General features: G+C 38.8%; 1 protein-coding gene across 1 annotated transcript in view; it reads left to right on the top strand.

Moving 5' to 3' along the window:
- Positions 1-11,283, top strand: part of arhgdig (Rho GDP dissociation inhibitor (GDI) gamma) — a 59,697-nt gene extending 48,414 nt beyond the window's left edge. Inside the window, exons 4-6 of the mRNA XM_043711560.1 lie at positions 6,385-6,461; positions 7,539-7,602; positions 9,584-11,283. Coding sequence (XP_043567495.1) covers positions 6,385-6,461; positions 7,539-7,602; positions 9,584-9,783 — 341 coding nt within the window. The 3' untranslated portion in view covers positions 9,784-11,283. The remainder of the gene's footprint in view (positions 1-6,384; positions 6,462-7,538; positions 7,603-9,583) is intronic.
- Positions 11,284-16,203: the final 4,920 nt, after the last annotated feature.

The raw sequence follows: 16,203 nt of genomic DNA, 5'->3' as shown, positions 1-16,203 counted from the left end.
CTGGACATCGACTCTCACAATCCTTCACCGAACCTGTTCACTCCCTTTGTCCACTAATGTCAACTGATGTCCACTCATAATCTCTCATTCACCTATGGCCCCTTATGACTCTAAGTTTACTCAGTGCCAACTCATGCACTCCATTCCTCACCCTTTGCCCTGATACCTTCCAAGCCAACTCATCCAGTATCTAACAGGAACTCAGGATCTATACTAAGATGAAAATAAATAAAGTTCTGAATATCTAGCTTAAAAAAAACGTATTTGTGTAAGCCCAAACAATACATTTAAATCCCTTTAAGTAGTTAATCCATTATAAAATAAAACATTTATATTCATTACCCTACATCAAAAACAGCTAATCTTTTACTAATGTCTTCGAGTAGTTATTCCCTCCCTAGTAGAAGTGAAAGGCTGTGGAAAACAGTCAAGCAGCTCTAATGCTATAAGAATAACAGTTAAGATTATATCACCAAGCAACAACTATAAAAGCTAAAAAAACCATATTTTTCAACTCAGACAGAGGCTGGAAGGATTGCTTTGTCATTTTTTTTACAGGCTAGCCACTTAAATAATTTACCAGCTACATTCATGAAAATGTACAGCTTCTGTAAAGATCTGAATTGCCCTTACTCTGGGCTAAGGCCTTTGCTGCAGTAAGAGTGTGGTCTGTTTGAACTCTGCACTGGGTTCAAGTGGCCCTGCAAACTTTGAATTTCCCACATGGGGGTGTCCATGAAACCTCCTCTGAACTTTCTTTGCCCTATCCGTCACTGCTGGTGAATATGGGATCTGCCAGAAACAGGAGCAGAATGTCCAGGTCTGGAGTCTATCATTTTGGAGCCTGCACAACTCCAGGCCAATAAACCCAAAAGCAGGTAAATGGAGTGTTTTTAAGAGCTCTAGTTCGGTCACAACTGGAGTATTCTTTCAACTTTCAGAATGATGTGAGGATTTTTGAGATGGAGTGCAAAAGATTTACCAGAATGGTTCCAAAGCCATGGGGATTTTAACTCCAAGGTTAGTTTGGAGAAATTGGGCTTGTTCTCCTTGGTGCAAAGAAAGTTGAGAGGAGATTTCATGGAAATGTACAGAATAATGAGAATTTTGGATAACACAGTAAAAGCTTATGTTCCCATAAGCAGTTGATGCAAGAACAGTTTTAAACCTTTGGGTAAGAGATAAAGAGGTTAAAGTAGGAGAATCTCTTTAGGAAAGGCTAATGACTGAAGTGTGCTGCCATGAAGGGTGTGGAAACAGAGACAATCAATAATTTCAATAGAAAATTGGATGGGGATTTGAAGCAAATAAACTTACACAGTTACAAGGACATAGCAGGGAAATGGGACTGACTGTTTTCTTCTATTGAGAGCTGGTATGGGCTCAATTAGCTAAGTGCTCTTCTCATGTGTCTTAAAGGAATCTATATATATGTATGTATTCCATTGGTCTCTGATCGATTTCTGTGCCTGTTCATAATCAATGTATCTGAACCTTCAATTCTCTTTGACCCTCTATGATTTGTAGCTTTTCCCCAACTTGATCTTTCACCAATCAAAGTGACTTTTGGCCAGTTAGAGTGCTATGAATTCCCCAGACACTAAGAAGTTGTGGAGTTCAGTTTTATACCTGTGTGTATGTTTTAAAACACTTACAGCCTTTCTGACATTTCTGCTGTACTAGGCTTTTTCTCCAGGTTGTAAATTTACATTGGATTACTGCAAGCCCTTCATTGCTACAATGTTGGGGAAATTAAGTGCCTATCTGTTCGGATGCATGATATTCAAACATTTTGGCACTATTATGAAAATAAGGTACTCTTCAAACATTTATTATATATTCTTAAACGCAATGACAAATTAGTTTGTGGAAATAGATGCATTTAAATTCACAATTTATTCTGAATGTACAAAGTAGAGTTTTGAATTTGAGAACTTCACTTCTGATATGATTTGGACTGGGGTGTACAAAGTTAAAAATCACACAACACTAGATTATAGTCCAACAGGTTTAATTGGAAACACTAGCTTTCAGGGCACCGCTCCTTCATCAGGTGGTTGTGGCACAACCCATAATCACCTGATGAAGGAGCGGTGCTCCGAAAGCTAGTGTGCTTCCAATTAAACCTGTTGGACTATAACCTGGTGTTGTGTGATTTTTAGCTCACTTCTGATAGTTTTATTCATCAGTTTGCACCCAACTGGGGATATATAACAGGGATATAATTTTCCTACATAAATACTTATCATGCCAAAAACTGTTGGTCAAATCTGCATACCATAGTGTATTTTTTATTCACTCAATTGTATTTTTGGAATTGGCCTTTCCATTTATTTTCTTCTTTTCCGTGAAATAGTTGGGATGATTTTGTAATTCGCTGTTTTAGTGAGGAAGATACACTCTCACAGGATGCATTAGTTGAGGAAATATCACAACATTAGCCACATCCTGTGCTCCCAAACAGTGAGCCTTTTCTGCTGGGAGCACACTATTGCTTCTTGTATTTTCATTTGAAATACATTGGCAGCAGATGGACAGTAAGTTAATACAGCATTCTCATAAACTGCTGTTCTAGGCTGAGTTTGTGTTATACCAGTTCCACAACCTCATCGTACCCAGATCTTACCATTTTCTTCAAATGGCTACTGATTTGGTGAAAAGAAAATAAACTTTAAATTAATTGAAAAATGTTTACACTTCTACTTCTGAATAGTTTACTGTGCTTTTATATTAATGTGAACTAAAATAATTATTAATTATCAGTTCCAGGATGTTAAAAATGTAAAACTGTTAGAAGGTAAGGTACAGTGCAGTTTTCTGTCTCTGATTGTGCTGATGAATGTCTTCCCAGCTGATCGATTGAGCAGTTATGTAGTTTAAAAATAATATGTTGCTACTGGTGTACACAATGTCTGTCTTGGATAGACAGATGAACAATAACATTGTGTAGAATTACATGGAGCATACTGAAACAAGACTTTTGACCCAACCAGTCCATTCCGGTGTTTCATCTGAGCCTCTTCCTATTCTTCCTCATCTAACTATAACAGTATAACCCTTCATTTTTTTCTATCTCATATGCATATTTACCCTTACAATGAGTGCATCTGCATCTTCAGTTCTGAAGAAGGTTCATTGGACTGGATATATTAACTCTCTTTTATTTCCTCATGCTGCCAGATCTGTTGAGTTTCTCCAGCAATGCGTTTTGCAATGCATCTGCATTACTAAGCTCAAGTTCTGTCCATATTCTCACCACTCTCTCAATCAAAGAGTATCTTCTCAATTCCCTCTTTGAATTCTTGGTGATTCTCTCATATCATTGGCTTTTTGTTTTACTCTTCTTCAAAGTAGAAACTCTGCCCTGAATTTGAAATGGGAGGTGTAATCTGTACAGGGCTGTGCTGTTCATAGTCTATATCGATGATTTGAATGAGGGGATCAAATGTAATATTTCTGGTTAACTGATGATACAAAATTAGATGGGAAAATTAGTTGTTAGGTGATGCAAAATGACTTCATGGGACTTAGACAACCTTAATAAATGGGCAAGAACATAGGTGAGGAAATATAATGTGGAAAAGTAGGAAAACATAATTGCAGAGCATTTCTTAACAGATAAGAGACTGGGGAGTGTTGATGTCAAAAGTGGCTTCGTGTCCTTTTTCATGAGTCAATGAAAATAAACATCCAGGTATATCAAGCAATTTGGAAGGCACAAAGTGCATTAACCTTTTTACGGGACGATTTGCAAACAGGCGTAAGGATGTCTTGGTGCAATTGCACAGAGACTTAGTGGAACCTGGGGTATTGTGTGCAGATTTGGATTCCTTACCAAAGGAAAGATACTGTATATTTGCCATATAGGAGTGTAACGAGGATTCACTAAATTTCTGCATCAGCAGAATTGCCTTATTAGGAGGGAGTAAGGAGACTGACCCTGTATTCTCTAGGGTTTAGAACAATGAAGGGTAATCTCATTGTGACACAATTTCTTTTACAGGGCTTGACAGAGTACAGGTAACTAGGATATTTCTCCAGGTTTGGGGCAGGGGGTCTAGAACTAGGAAACACGATCTCAGAATATGGGACAATCATTTAAGACTGGAATGGGGGTGGCTCAGAGTGTAGTGAATTCTTGGAATTGTTCACCACAGAAGGTCATGGTAGCTTCGTTGCTGAGTATTTTGAAACCAGAGATTGAAGATTTCAATAAATATTAAAGAATTCATCAACATGATCTAATTGAATCATAGAGCAACATCGAAGAGCTGAACATCTTACTGATACTCCTAGTCCGTACATACTAATGATGTAAGGTCAGGAAAACCATGAAGAATGGGTCTCCTGAATGCTAAACAGCACTTGATTTGTTAGAATCCTTGTAGAGACTAATAATTTTCAAAACACTGTCCATTAAGTGGACACTCTGTTCTCCCTGAACTGATCCATAAGTATTCTCTGCTTCCATAGATCAGTTTCCACTTTCCTTCCCCCTCCAGTAAATTCTAATCCAGAACTCACTTTTATTGTAAGCGTTACACCAGAAACTCCACCCAAGGTTCCTCAAAATGAGCAGCCGAATAACTAGTTTCTCTGCAGCAGATGCAAACCCACTGCCTTTATTTCCTGCTATCTCTCTGAGATTATTTCAGACTCGTATGGGTTTGTGTGGTTCAATGATAGCTTTGGAAACTATTTAATCAATATTTCATTGCTTGCTATAAGCTATAATCTTATCAATGTTCAAATTCACTGTAAAATGAATCACATGGGCCTTACATCCAGGTAGAAATGTCAACTAGCTACCCTTCAGACCTTCAACTCTATTTGAGATGAAAATTAAATATATAATTTAAAGTAAGTGTCTCCAAACAAAGCTAGCAAGGATGCTTTTGTCATTTTGCAAAAGTGTGAATGCCTTGCACCTTCTCAGCAAGTCTCGTGACTTGGATTCTTCTTGTTTTCATAACTTGTTATAACATAAAGCTTGTTGCAGATAGAATTTGGAGTAGATCATATGATCTTCTTCATCCCTGCATTTTACTTAAATCTCAAACAGCATAATTTTCTTATAGATTTCATATTTGTGAGAACTGCAGGGTGCCTTTAAGTCAGATTCCCATGAAAGGCTGGAAACCTTTTTGGAAAAGAATCTTGCTTTATGGGGCTGAGGAGTACAAGAAATTATTGGGAGAATGAAAGAGATCCTGGAAAGTTGCCCTAATCACAAGACAGAGATTGGGGCCTGATATTACCAGGGTTTGTGCAGGCAGTATGGTTTGGAGTCCAGGGGTGACTAAGCTGGCAGACACATCTTGAAGGTATGTTTACTGAGTAGCTTGTTGCACCTGATGGAAATATTCCTGCTCCTTCTCGCACACAAATAGTGCCACAAAGATGTCTGGCACATACAGCCAATCTAATCTCATTTTAGTAATCAAATTTCCCAAGAACTCAAGAAATCTGATTGGGACATAATTAAAAATAGAAACACTGTTAAGCAGCCTCATTACAATATTTAAATGCCCAATTGTCTTCCCATGAACCGATTGGTTATGCACCTCACATCTCATTACCATTAAAACTGCAAGTTAAAGGTTGAGCTGTATTAAGTTGCTTTTTAAATTTTCTTACATTTTAACCATGATCCCAACCCACCCTTTCAGCCAGCTTAATGGACTGTGGCAAATTCTTTCACAATTTTAAAGACCAGTATTAGGTTATCCAACAGATTTGGCTTTACATCCTTTCCTTAGAGGTGTAACCTTATATTTCTGGTAGCATTCTTTTATTTTGTTTTCCCTACCCTTTCCAGTACCTCTCGTACCCTTTTCTGTTAAACAATGGTCGGAATTGTATACAGTGCCCCAAATGAGATCTACCAAGTATTTAGCATAAATTTTCAATGTTATCCCACTATAAAACACTCGTACTTTGTTCCTTTTACAACCTTATTAGCCTCCATCACTAAATACATGATTTTTTGCATTCTTACTCCACAATCCTTTTCTCTTCTACCTCTTTCAGGTTTGCATTTTCTAACAAATAAGATTATTAAGAGACCTCCTTGTTTTCTTATCAGTCTCTCCCTTATCTAAGTTGCAGTTCATTTGCCAGGTCCTTGGGAGTGTGGCACATATTTGAGTCCATCTTGTACTTAGCCTGTGCACTAAACTCCTGATTTCAACCACATCATTCTGGGTAAATGGAAGCTAAATGCCTTATTGGAGGTTGGTGAGAAACAGAAAGAACCAATTATATGACCACTTTCCATGTTTATTATTGTTTTCTTGTAATTTGCATTGCCTGTTTCATATTGAGTATTTGCCCCATTAAGAGGATTAAATTATGAGCTGGTTTGTTATACCATGTGTTTTGCAGGTGACCTGGCAGCTCTAAAGAAGAAGACCTTTGTGTTGAAGGAAGGTACAGAATACAGATTGAAAATTAACTTTAAAGTAAGAGATGTTTTAATGCCATCCTGTGCATTATGTTTAAAGTGTATTTAATGCCTTCCTCTCATACTTTGCGTAGAGAATTACAATTACAGAACAGCAATCTAATGATGGCTCTGTGCTAGTCATTTGAACATTGGTTACATTACTGCTTTAATATTGTTTCCTGATATTTTAATAGAATATTTGATCTTTATTTTATGTATGGCCTTATTATTCAATTCAATTTTGTGTCACTTGGTGCTGAATATCAAACTATTTGTGCACCACATGTGCTTGATGCTTACTGATCATCCCAGCAAAAGATTAATGACTTTGAAATTGTCTTTCTACATAGCATAAAACAGAGTGATTCATTGTTGCCTTTATTGTGCTACTTCTGAAAACTGATTTCACGTCAATGATTCTGACATTACTTCAGAGATTGAACATTTTGTATAAGAACATTATTTCTACAGTACATATATTCTATAAAACCTTAGGAACACATCTCTATGTAAGGTATATTTTTGCATTTGATACATTTAACAAATACATATGCCTATACATCAATTCATTCTTTTCTCCATTAGTGGTTCACTATGTTGTTTTATGTTTGTACTAATGCATGTTTGTCCATGTTAGTTTTCTTGAGCAATTCTGTCTGTATAGTAATTTCTACGTTAGGTTTCATGAAAGCGATGTTACTAACTATTTGACAAAGGCCACAATACCAGATATGCTTTACTTAAGGATGATACTCTGGCATGCCAAACATTTTACAGCAATGTTTTGCAAATTCCTTTGTGAATGGGTGGCACATATTTGTGTCCATGTTGAACTGAGCTTGCAGACTTTGAGCCAAATCACTCCAAGTGAATGGAAGCAAAATAGCTTATCACAGGATGTGAGTAGTGACATATGGAGCTGCAAATCTATGGAGAATTGAAATGAGATGCATTGGTATTGAACTGAAGCCATATTATGAATGTAACCGTATAAATGTATTGAGTTAAGACATTGTTGTAAAATGTAATCAATTTTAATGCATTGATAATGTTGAAACTTAAGATTCAAATGACTTATTGATTTATTTTTTAGGTTAACAGAGAAATTGTTTCAGGCTTAAAGTATGTCCATTTTACATGCAAGGGCCGTTTGCAGGGTGAGTTGCATGTTATGATGTGCCTAGGTAGTTCTCCTACAACGCAATAGTTGCACTCCCATGCGATGTTGTGTTATAGAAAATTGTGCAATAAAAATAATGGGGTCTATGGGAAAAACAGGGTTCGGGCTGAACCACCGAAAAATATCAGTAAAAATCGAAACATAAATAGTCGTTAGCTTAACACAAATGATAGCACAGTCTAAGTAAATTTTTGAATCCTATATTTCAATGAAATAATATTTAACACTTGAAGGGATTTCTGAATTAAATAACGCCCCATCTAAAATTTGCAGTTGTTCACCAGGTTGCCGAATTCAATGCTACTTAAATGCTATTGCAGCTTCTAATTTTCATTTCCAGCTAAGAAGTCACTTCATAAAGTGGGTAAAGAATTCAATCAATGGGATTTTGCCCCAACAAATGTATTCCCAAAAGCATTTCCAAAGGGGAAGAAAGAAAAACAGGAAGTTTGCTTTTGGCGCAAGTAAAATCTCTGTTTCTTTTTGAGGGTGTGGGTAAGCGCTGGGATGCTCTGAGCAGTTGAAGGTTTTGATGGGTTTCAGGTTCCAGAGAGAATGAGCGGCTGAGACTCTTAAATGCTCTCCTTTTCCCCCTTTCAAACGGAGACTGGGTGAACTTGGATCAGGCATAACTTGGGAATGGGTGGGACGGGGAGAGATGAGGGTCGCCAGTGGTGCGTCCTTAGTTTGACGCATTCCCCCTTCCACACATACACGCTTCTCTTGTCAAGTCAGCATGTGTTGAAGCTTCAGATAACCAGCAACTGAGCCTCTGCTTGACAAAAGGCCCTGCTTACTCTCCAACATCTGCTGGAACCGGTGTGTTTGCACCTTCTTTCGCTCCCCATCTCTCTCTCTTTTTGCTCCTCACATCCCCACCCCACCAACTCCATGCACGATCCCAATAAGCATTTCAGAGTGGTGTGGTATTATCCCCAAAATGATTGAACTGTTAGCTCTGCGAGCAGATTCTGTGTTTTTGAAGCAAAAAAAATACACACACGCAGACGAAAACCTGTTGCAATAGATATGCTAACAGAATAAATCATAGCTAGCTGGTAGAACTGGGGATGGAATTGCACAATAACCAATGAGAGTTTGCTTTATAAAAAAAGTCCCCAATTCACAAATCGCATTGCAGCCAAATTGCATTTACAAAACGTGTGTTATAGGAGAACTGCCTGTATAATATTTTAACTTGTTAGTCTAAAATGTATGACATAATACATATCTTTGTTCCACCGTAAGGGGAGATAGATGAGTTTGCCTATGCCACATATTCATGTATTGTACTTGGAACTTCTTCTGTTATGAGATTTAGGCTATTATGGCTTCAAATTGTACCTTAGTATTTCTGCTACCAGGCAAGAAATAAAAAGCTCATGTTTTTCATTGTTCTTGAAACGTTCATTGCACTGTCATGCCTAATTTTCATTTTACATGAGGTAATTAGCATGCTTTTCATAAGATTAACATGAGCACAACATATTTTTCCCATCAAAAGCTCAGACCCTTCAGTGAACAATCTCAGGATAGATACTTCCAGAATCAAATTAGTAGTTCTCGTTAACAATGATTAATATTAAGAGCAAGCACTTAATCTTTACTTATTGATGACCTTTTTCATGGACAATAATCTAACTGCAACAAAAAAATCCTTATGATTCTGTAGTGATTTTATTTGCATATCTTAGAATTCCAGCTTCTGCAAGTGAAGTGGACGTAATTCACATCCAGTTATTTGAAAATTTTATCTACAAATAGAGTAAGCCCTGAAGACAGCCATATAATTCATTATACCTTTCCAGTACCATTAATAGTCAGAAATGCTTTTAGTCAGATAGTTACAGCAGCATTTTCTGATAGGATTGTTATTAAGGGACTGTTTGAGTTGGTTAAGAGGTTGCAAGATGTACTTCCTAAATCTTTTAATTGTCTTAATTCTTTATTCCAAACAGCAAGTAAGGACACCTATATGGTTGGCAGCTATGGCCCTAGAGCAGATGAGTATGAGTTTATAAGTCCAGTTGAAGAAGCACCCAAAGGAATGATGGTGAGGGGCATGTACACCATGAAGTCCCATATCACAGATGATGACAAAAGTGACCACCTGCACTGGGAATGGAAGCTCAATATAAAGAAAGATTGGAAGGACTAATACCTGCTCACTTTGAAATGAGTAACCAGGATTACTGTCCTTTGGTACCAAAGTTACTTTAAGGCTTTTTAATTACTGTTCCTAATTGTGTACATCATTATATGTGCAAAAGTAACTATTTGTCTGCAAACCTGTTGTTTTTAGTACAAGTGCTTTCGGTAGTTATGTGTGTTCTGGTGTTTATAATGGTGATATGAAGATCTATATCAAAATACTGACTATTCAAAAATGGTTACATGTAAACATGGATATGAGAATGATTAACTTGTTCTGAGCGGCTAACAATATATGATGTAATAACATTCATAATGTCAATAGTGAATAAATGAATAATGCATTCAGTAGAACACTGGATATGTCTCTAAGCTTTGCACTCAGTCCCAAGTTCTATAATGCATTCTGCTTCTTCATAAAATATTAGCAGATGTAAACTTGAAATAAAAACAAAAAATGATGAAAGTGTGCATTAAGTTAATTGGCATCTAAAAAAAAGGAAGACATTTCAAGATGTAACACTTCATCAGAATTGCAGATAAGTGCTCTGAATTCTCTTATATTTTCTGCAATAGTTGAAGTTTATTTCCATGGTGTAAAAGCACCTGATATGTAGTTAAAAATAATATTTTAAACTTTAAATGGCAAAAATAAATATCTGATGAATTATCAAAGTAAACAAGTTAAATAATCAAATTGAATAGTCACTTTACAACTTTACAACTGACACCTTTACTATTAACTACAGTAATTACACTTGAAAAGTACTTCAATGCTGTGAAGCATATTGGGATGCCCAGAGGTTGTGAAAGGCACTATATAAATGCTTCTTTCTGTCTTTTAAATTTTTTTTTGAGATTTTCACATCAAAGCTGCATTTATCATGTAATATCCCTAGTATTGAATATAGAATTATTTGTTAATGTCAGACATTCTTCATATCTAGAAACTTTAGAGTTTTGTACTATCAAAACATATGTTCCTTTTCTCTGTGCACACAAATAACTTCTGCTTAAGGTACAAAATTGGAGAAACTGAAATGTTATTGCCTCGTTGTGATTTTTTTTCTTGATTTTGCCTTCCACAAAGTCTAATTCATTCAGATAGCTCTTTTGTGATTATTGTGGTTAAGGCAGCATGTTAAATAGTATGAAAATGTATGTTAAAGTGCAGAGGAGTGTAACACAATGGAGCTAATGCAATTCACTTTCCAGCTTTCGCTGTTGTGTCTATCTCTGAGGATCAAGTATGTAGCTTACAAATTCACCTTCCTATTGACCTCTTTAATTTCAGAGCTCTTTGGGGTATTGTAGTAAGGTTCTGAAAATGTTATAAGATTCAAATCTGAAAAACATAGTGCCCTTGTTAACTGCAATCAAGGTTTCATTGTGTGATCAACCTGTTCTACTCAGTTACAAACATTCGGTCTTCTTGTGGGATTATAATTTTTCTGTGACCTGTATCTAAAGGGATGATGCTTCAAATAAAGACTGGGCATGAACAGGACTCCAAGCTGATCCTTTTGTTTTTTTTTGTTTGATCACAATGAATGGCATATTTATATCTGTTAAAAAAAAAGTACATCTTTGGCAAAGCTAATCGGAAGAAATCTTCTGTAATTTTTAGCTTGGCAAAGTGTGTTGGACACATGTGACTCAATTATTGTCCCTCCAAAAACTTTGCATTGGAGGGTAGATTGCTCTTCTCTTTTATGCATTGTCTCATTTGTTTCTATTAGCTTCACCATAATTGTTTTAATGCATGCAGGATGAAACCTTGGGCCGAATTTAGTAGCACCTGCCAGAATGGACCTGATGAGACTGGATATGATGATTGGGGGTGGGCAGATCAGGGTGGGAATACGTTCCCACTGATTCCTGGCAGCAGGAAAACTGGCCCTAATCAAATTGTGGATGGGCAAGGCTCAATATGGGAATACTTCCTACTGATCGTGGAATGTCAGTTCGGCTCACGAAAGATCAATTTAAAAGCAATTAACTTTGAGGCCACTGTAACTCACTGGTGGGACAGGAATTTAACGGGATTTGCACATGTCTCCCATGGTTTTCAGTGGTGGCCCTGCGAACTCTATCATGTTTCCCTGTGATCATGGAGTGCGAGTCTCTCTTGTTGACAGCTGCAGCAAAGGGGAGAGTGTATAAATGCAACTCACTGCCCCTGAAGCTTCCCCCTCCCTCTCCCCTACTCTGTCTTTCATAGCATCAACTGTTCCTAACTCTACCTTATGGCATCTCTCTGATTCAAGCATCGTTCTACCCCCCACTGTACCACTTGCCTTTACTGAGATATCCCACAATGGACTGTCAGCCCTTCTGACATCTTTAAAAGCCTGTTTTGCTCTTGGACAAGCACTGTCAGTCAGGAGTTATCCTGTGCAGTTTCCTGACATTTGCCCCAGCCATGACAGACAGGGAAAAATTGGTGCCCTGTTTTGTGTGCAGGGAACTGGAAGTCCTGGTGGACGGGGTGGCACAGGGGCACAGGATACCCCCAGAATCAGTGTAGAAGATCACAATGCCAAGCCATGTCAGCCTGGTCTGATATTGCCACCTGGGTCAGCACAAACTCAGCTTTATGAAGGAATGCCCAGCAATGTAGGAAGAACGTTAATGATCTTCCCCAATCCACGAGTGTAAGTGTCACCATCATCTCTCCAATATCTCTCACTCTCTCTCTCTAGGGCTGTACCACTCTCATTATTGCCTGCAACATCTTGCCTCAGTCACTGCTACCCCCCTGAACTCCTGACACCAATGACCCTGCGTGTCCTGCACATTCATTTGCTCAGACCTTTTGTTTACCTGCACTTGCCTGTCTCTCCTCCCAGGAGGATATTATGCCACAACATAGCAGAAAGACCCAAGATGTGTGGTGGGCTGCCCAGTATTCAGCTCTTCACTCCCTATATGGACAGCATCCTGATTCAGATTGCCCCGAGCAGCTGACTAACCATGTCCAAGCCCCTGGACTGGTGTCAGAGGATGCCCTTGACAGGTTGTGCTGGAACCTTCTGTCTGAAGACTTGACTGAGACTTGCTCATGACCTTGACTTCCTAATTTTGTGCCTGTGCTAAACAATGTGGCAATAGAGCTGTAGTGTGGGCTTGGTTGCTCCAGCTGAGAGGCAAGACAAGGATGCTGTGACCATCCAGGAAGGCTCAGATTGAACCCTATGACAGTGAGTGAAGAGTTCGGAGATGCAGCCTGGTCGAGTCCAAGAGATGGGTGTGTTCCTGAGTGCACAATATCCTTGCAGCTGCATTACAATGATGGTTAGTGGGGAAGTTGCAGCATTGAAGTGCAGAAGCATCCTGGAAGTGACAAATTACCATGAAGGGTCTTTGAGGCCGATACATTGCAGATGCCAATGTCCCTGTTTGTTCAGTGCATGTGGTCAGTCCCATGAAGCATGGCCAGAAATGTTGGTGTTCGGTGTCTAATATGGAGGTTCTTTGGAGCAAGTGGTGAGCTGGAGTTGGCAGATACCTGCTCTGACTTTAATGTCAAGATTTCTCAGCTTGTAATTTGCTCATGGCAGATGGTATGATGGAAAACTGCAGATTAAAGATGTGAAATGTGCAGTTAATAAGGCTGTTAATGAGTAATAATCCCTCTCAATAGGCAACTTGCTGCTGCCTCGTAAGAATCTTGCCTTGATGCCCCAGAACTTAGCTAAGAAATGCAGCAAGATGTTCTTAACATCCGAATAGGCCTCACTGGATTTCTCACTCAATCCTGCCACATTTCCAGCAACAGCCCACATCAATCAGGCTCCTGTAGGATTCTGTCCCTGGTTAAGCTGATCACTGGTAAAGCTCAAATTTGTGCTATGTTCTGAGCGTGGATATTTCAGATAATGTATGTGAGTTTCAATGCAAATTTATCGTTGTGGAATAAAACTGAAATATCATGAGTTAACAGATTCTAATACATGTGTGGATGCTGTATCAGCTGGTGCCCTATCATAGAATGACCTGGAAGCATGGCAAAGTGTGAACATGTGAAGCATAGACACTAATGTCACCATTTTGCAGACAATAGACAACAGACAATAGGTGCAGGAGTAGGCCATTCTGCCCTTCGAGCCTGCACCACAATTCAATAAGATCATGGCTGGTCATCCTTAATCAGTATCCTGTTCCTGCCTTATGTCCATAATCCTTGATTCCGCTATCCTTGAGAGCTCTATCCAACTCTTTCTTAAATGAATCCAGAGACTGGGCCTCCACTCCCCTCTGGGGCAGAGCATTCCACACAGCCACCACTCTCTGGGTGAAGAAGTTTCTCCTCATCTCTGTCCTAAATGGTCTACCCCATATTTTTAAGCTGTGTCCTCTGATTCGACACTCACCCATCAGCGGAAACATATTTCCTGCCTCAAGAGTGTCCAATCCTTTAATAATCTTATATATCTTAATTAGATCCCCTCTCAGGCTTCTAAACCCAAGGATATACAAACCCAGTCGCTCCAGTCTTTCAGCGTAAGGTAGTCCTGCCATTCCAGGAATTGACGTCGTGAACCTACGCTGCACTCCCTCAATAGCCAGAATGTCTTTCCTCAAATTTGGAGACCAGGACTGCACACAATACTCCAGGTGTGGTCTCACCAGGGCCCTGTACAGCTGCAGAAGCACCTCTTTGCTTCTATACTCAATTCCTCTTGTTATGAAGGCCAGCATGCTATTAGCCTTCTTCACTACCTGCTGTACCTACATGCTTACCTTCATTGACTGGTGTACAAGAACACCCAGAGCTCTCTGTACTGCCCCTTCATCAGCAAATTTGCTAATGTTATTACTAATACCATCTTCTATATCATTAACATATATTGTAAAAAGCTGCGGTCCCAGCACTGATCCCTGCGGTACCCCACTGGTCACTGCCTGCCATTCCGAAATGGAGCCGTTTATCACTACTCTTTGTTTCCTATCAGCCAACCAACTTTCAATCCAAGTTAGTACTTTGCCCCCAATACCATGCGCCCTAATGTTGCTCACTAACCTCCTATGTGGGACTTTTATCAAAAGCTTTCTGAAAATCCAGGTACACGACATCTACTGGATCTCCCTTGTCCATCTTCAGAGTTACATCCTCAAAAAATTCCAGAAGATTAGTCAAGCATGATTTCCCCTTTATAAATCCATGCTGACTCTGACCTATCCTGTTACTACTACCCAGATGTGTCATAATTTCATCCTTTATAATAGACTCCAGCATCTTTCCCACCACTGAGGTCAGACTAACTGATCTATAATTTCCTGCTTTCTCTCTCCCACCTTTCTTAGTTTTTGATTCTCTTGTAGTAGAGGCAGAGACTTTGTAAATGGCTGCCTCCTGTAGTCAGGTGGCCAGCATCAGAATGTCTACTGCTTAAGAGCTACAAGCATGCTGGGAATTTTGTTCAAGCTGGTTGAAACTCTGACCTCAGTTAAACTGCAGCCAGGACATGTTGTGACCTGTACTTTCCTGTGTTGACCAAATAAGGCAAGTGTTATGGTAGCCTTGAGACATGATGGAACTACTACAATCTTATACGGAGTATGGAGCATTGCTGTTTACAGCTTGCTGTAAACATTTGGGAGTTGTATTCCAGTAAATTTCATTGGCTGCGATTGAACAATTTGATCAGGCTTTGCTCAATTCATTGGTTGAGTGCTAGAGATCTTTCTGGAACTGGAGCACATTTTCAGGTAAGTTCACAGAACAAAGGAATTTTCTCAAAGGACAAGAAGCCTCCCAGACGACATATGTCCTGTGTCCTGAAGAAAATTTTCAGAGAACACAAAGAACCATGAGGTGGTATCTCCACAGAGAACAAAGTTGGCCACTTCACTCAAATCAGTTTCAAGGCAAACTTGCAGAGTTGAAGTAAAAGAGTTAGGCATAAAAGTGGATTAAATTAAAGTAAGGTAATGTGAAGTTAAATGAAGTGAATTAAAGTTGAAGTTAAATGAAATAAGAAGTAAATGTTGCAATGAGTGTGCAATGTTTTACATCGTGCATTGGTATTTAAAGATTAAAATATACAAGAGTCTGTTTAGTGAAGCTCTGAGTCAGTTCCCTGCCTTTTGTCTGTCACAAAAGAAGAATACCTGGGGAAAAGGTTTGGATACTCCTTTTCAGGCAACACTACAGACACAAAAAACAGAGAAAGATAGTTGTTACTGATCATTGGCTAGTTGATAAATTGCCACATAATAGACTTGTCAGCAAAATTAATGTCTTTAGGATTAAAGCAGTAATGGCAACATGGATATGAAATTGGTGCGAGAGTAGAGAACAATGGGCAACAATTGTATTTCAGACTCCATAAAACTACACAGTGATGCCCTCAGAGGTCCCTATTAGATCCAATGCTTTTTAATTTACATTTTAATGAACTGGACTTTGGTACAGGAGGCAGAA

The sequence above is a fragment of the Chiloscyllium plagiosum genome, chromosome 21, assembly GCF_004010195.1.
Source record: "Chiloscyllium plagiosum isolate BGI_BamShark_2017 chromosome 21, ASM401019v2, whole genome shotgun sequence".
NCBI classification, from domain to species: domain Eukaryota; kingdom Metazoa; phylum Chordata; class Chondrichthyes; order Orectolobiformes; family Hemiscylliidae; genus Chiloscyllium; species Chiloscyllium plagiosum.
This window is presented reverse-complemented; position numbering and strand designations above follow the sequence as displayed.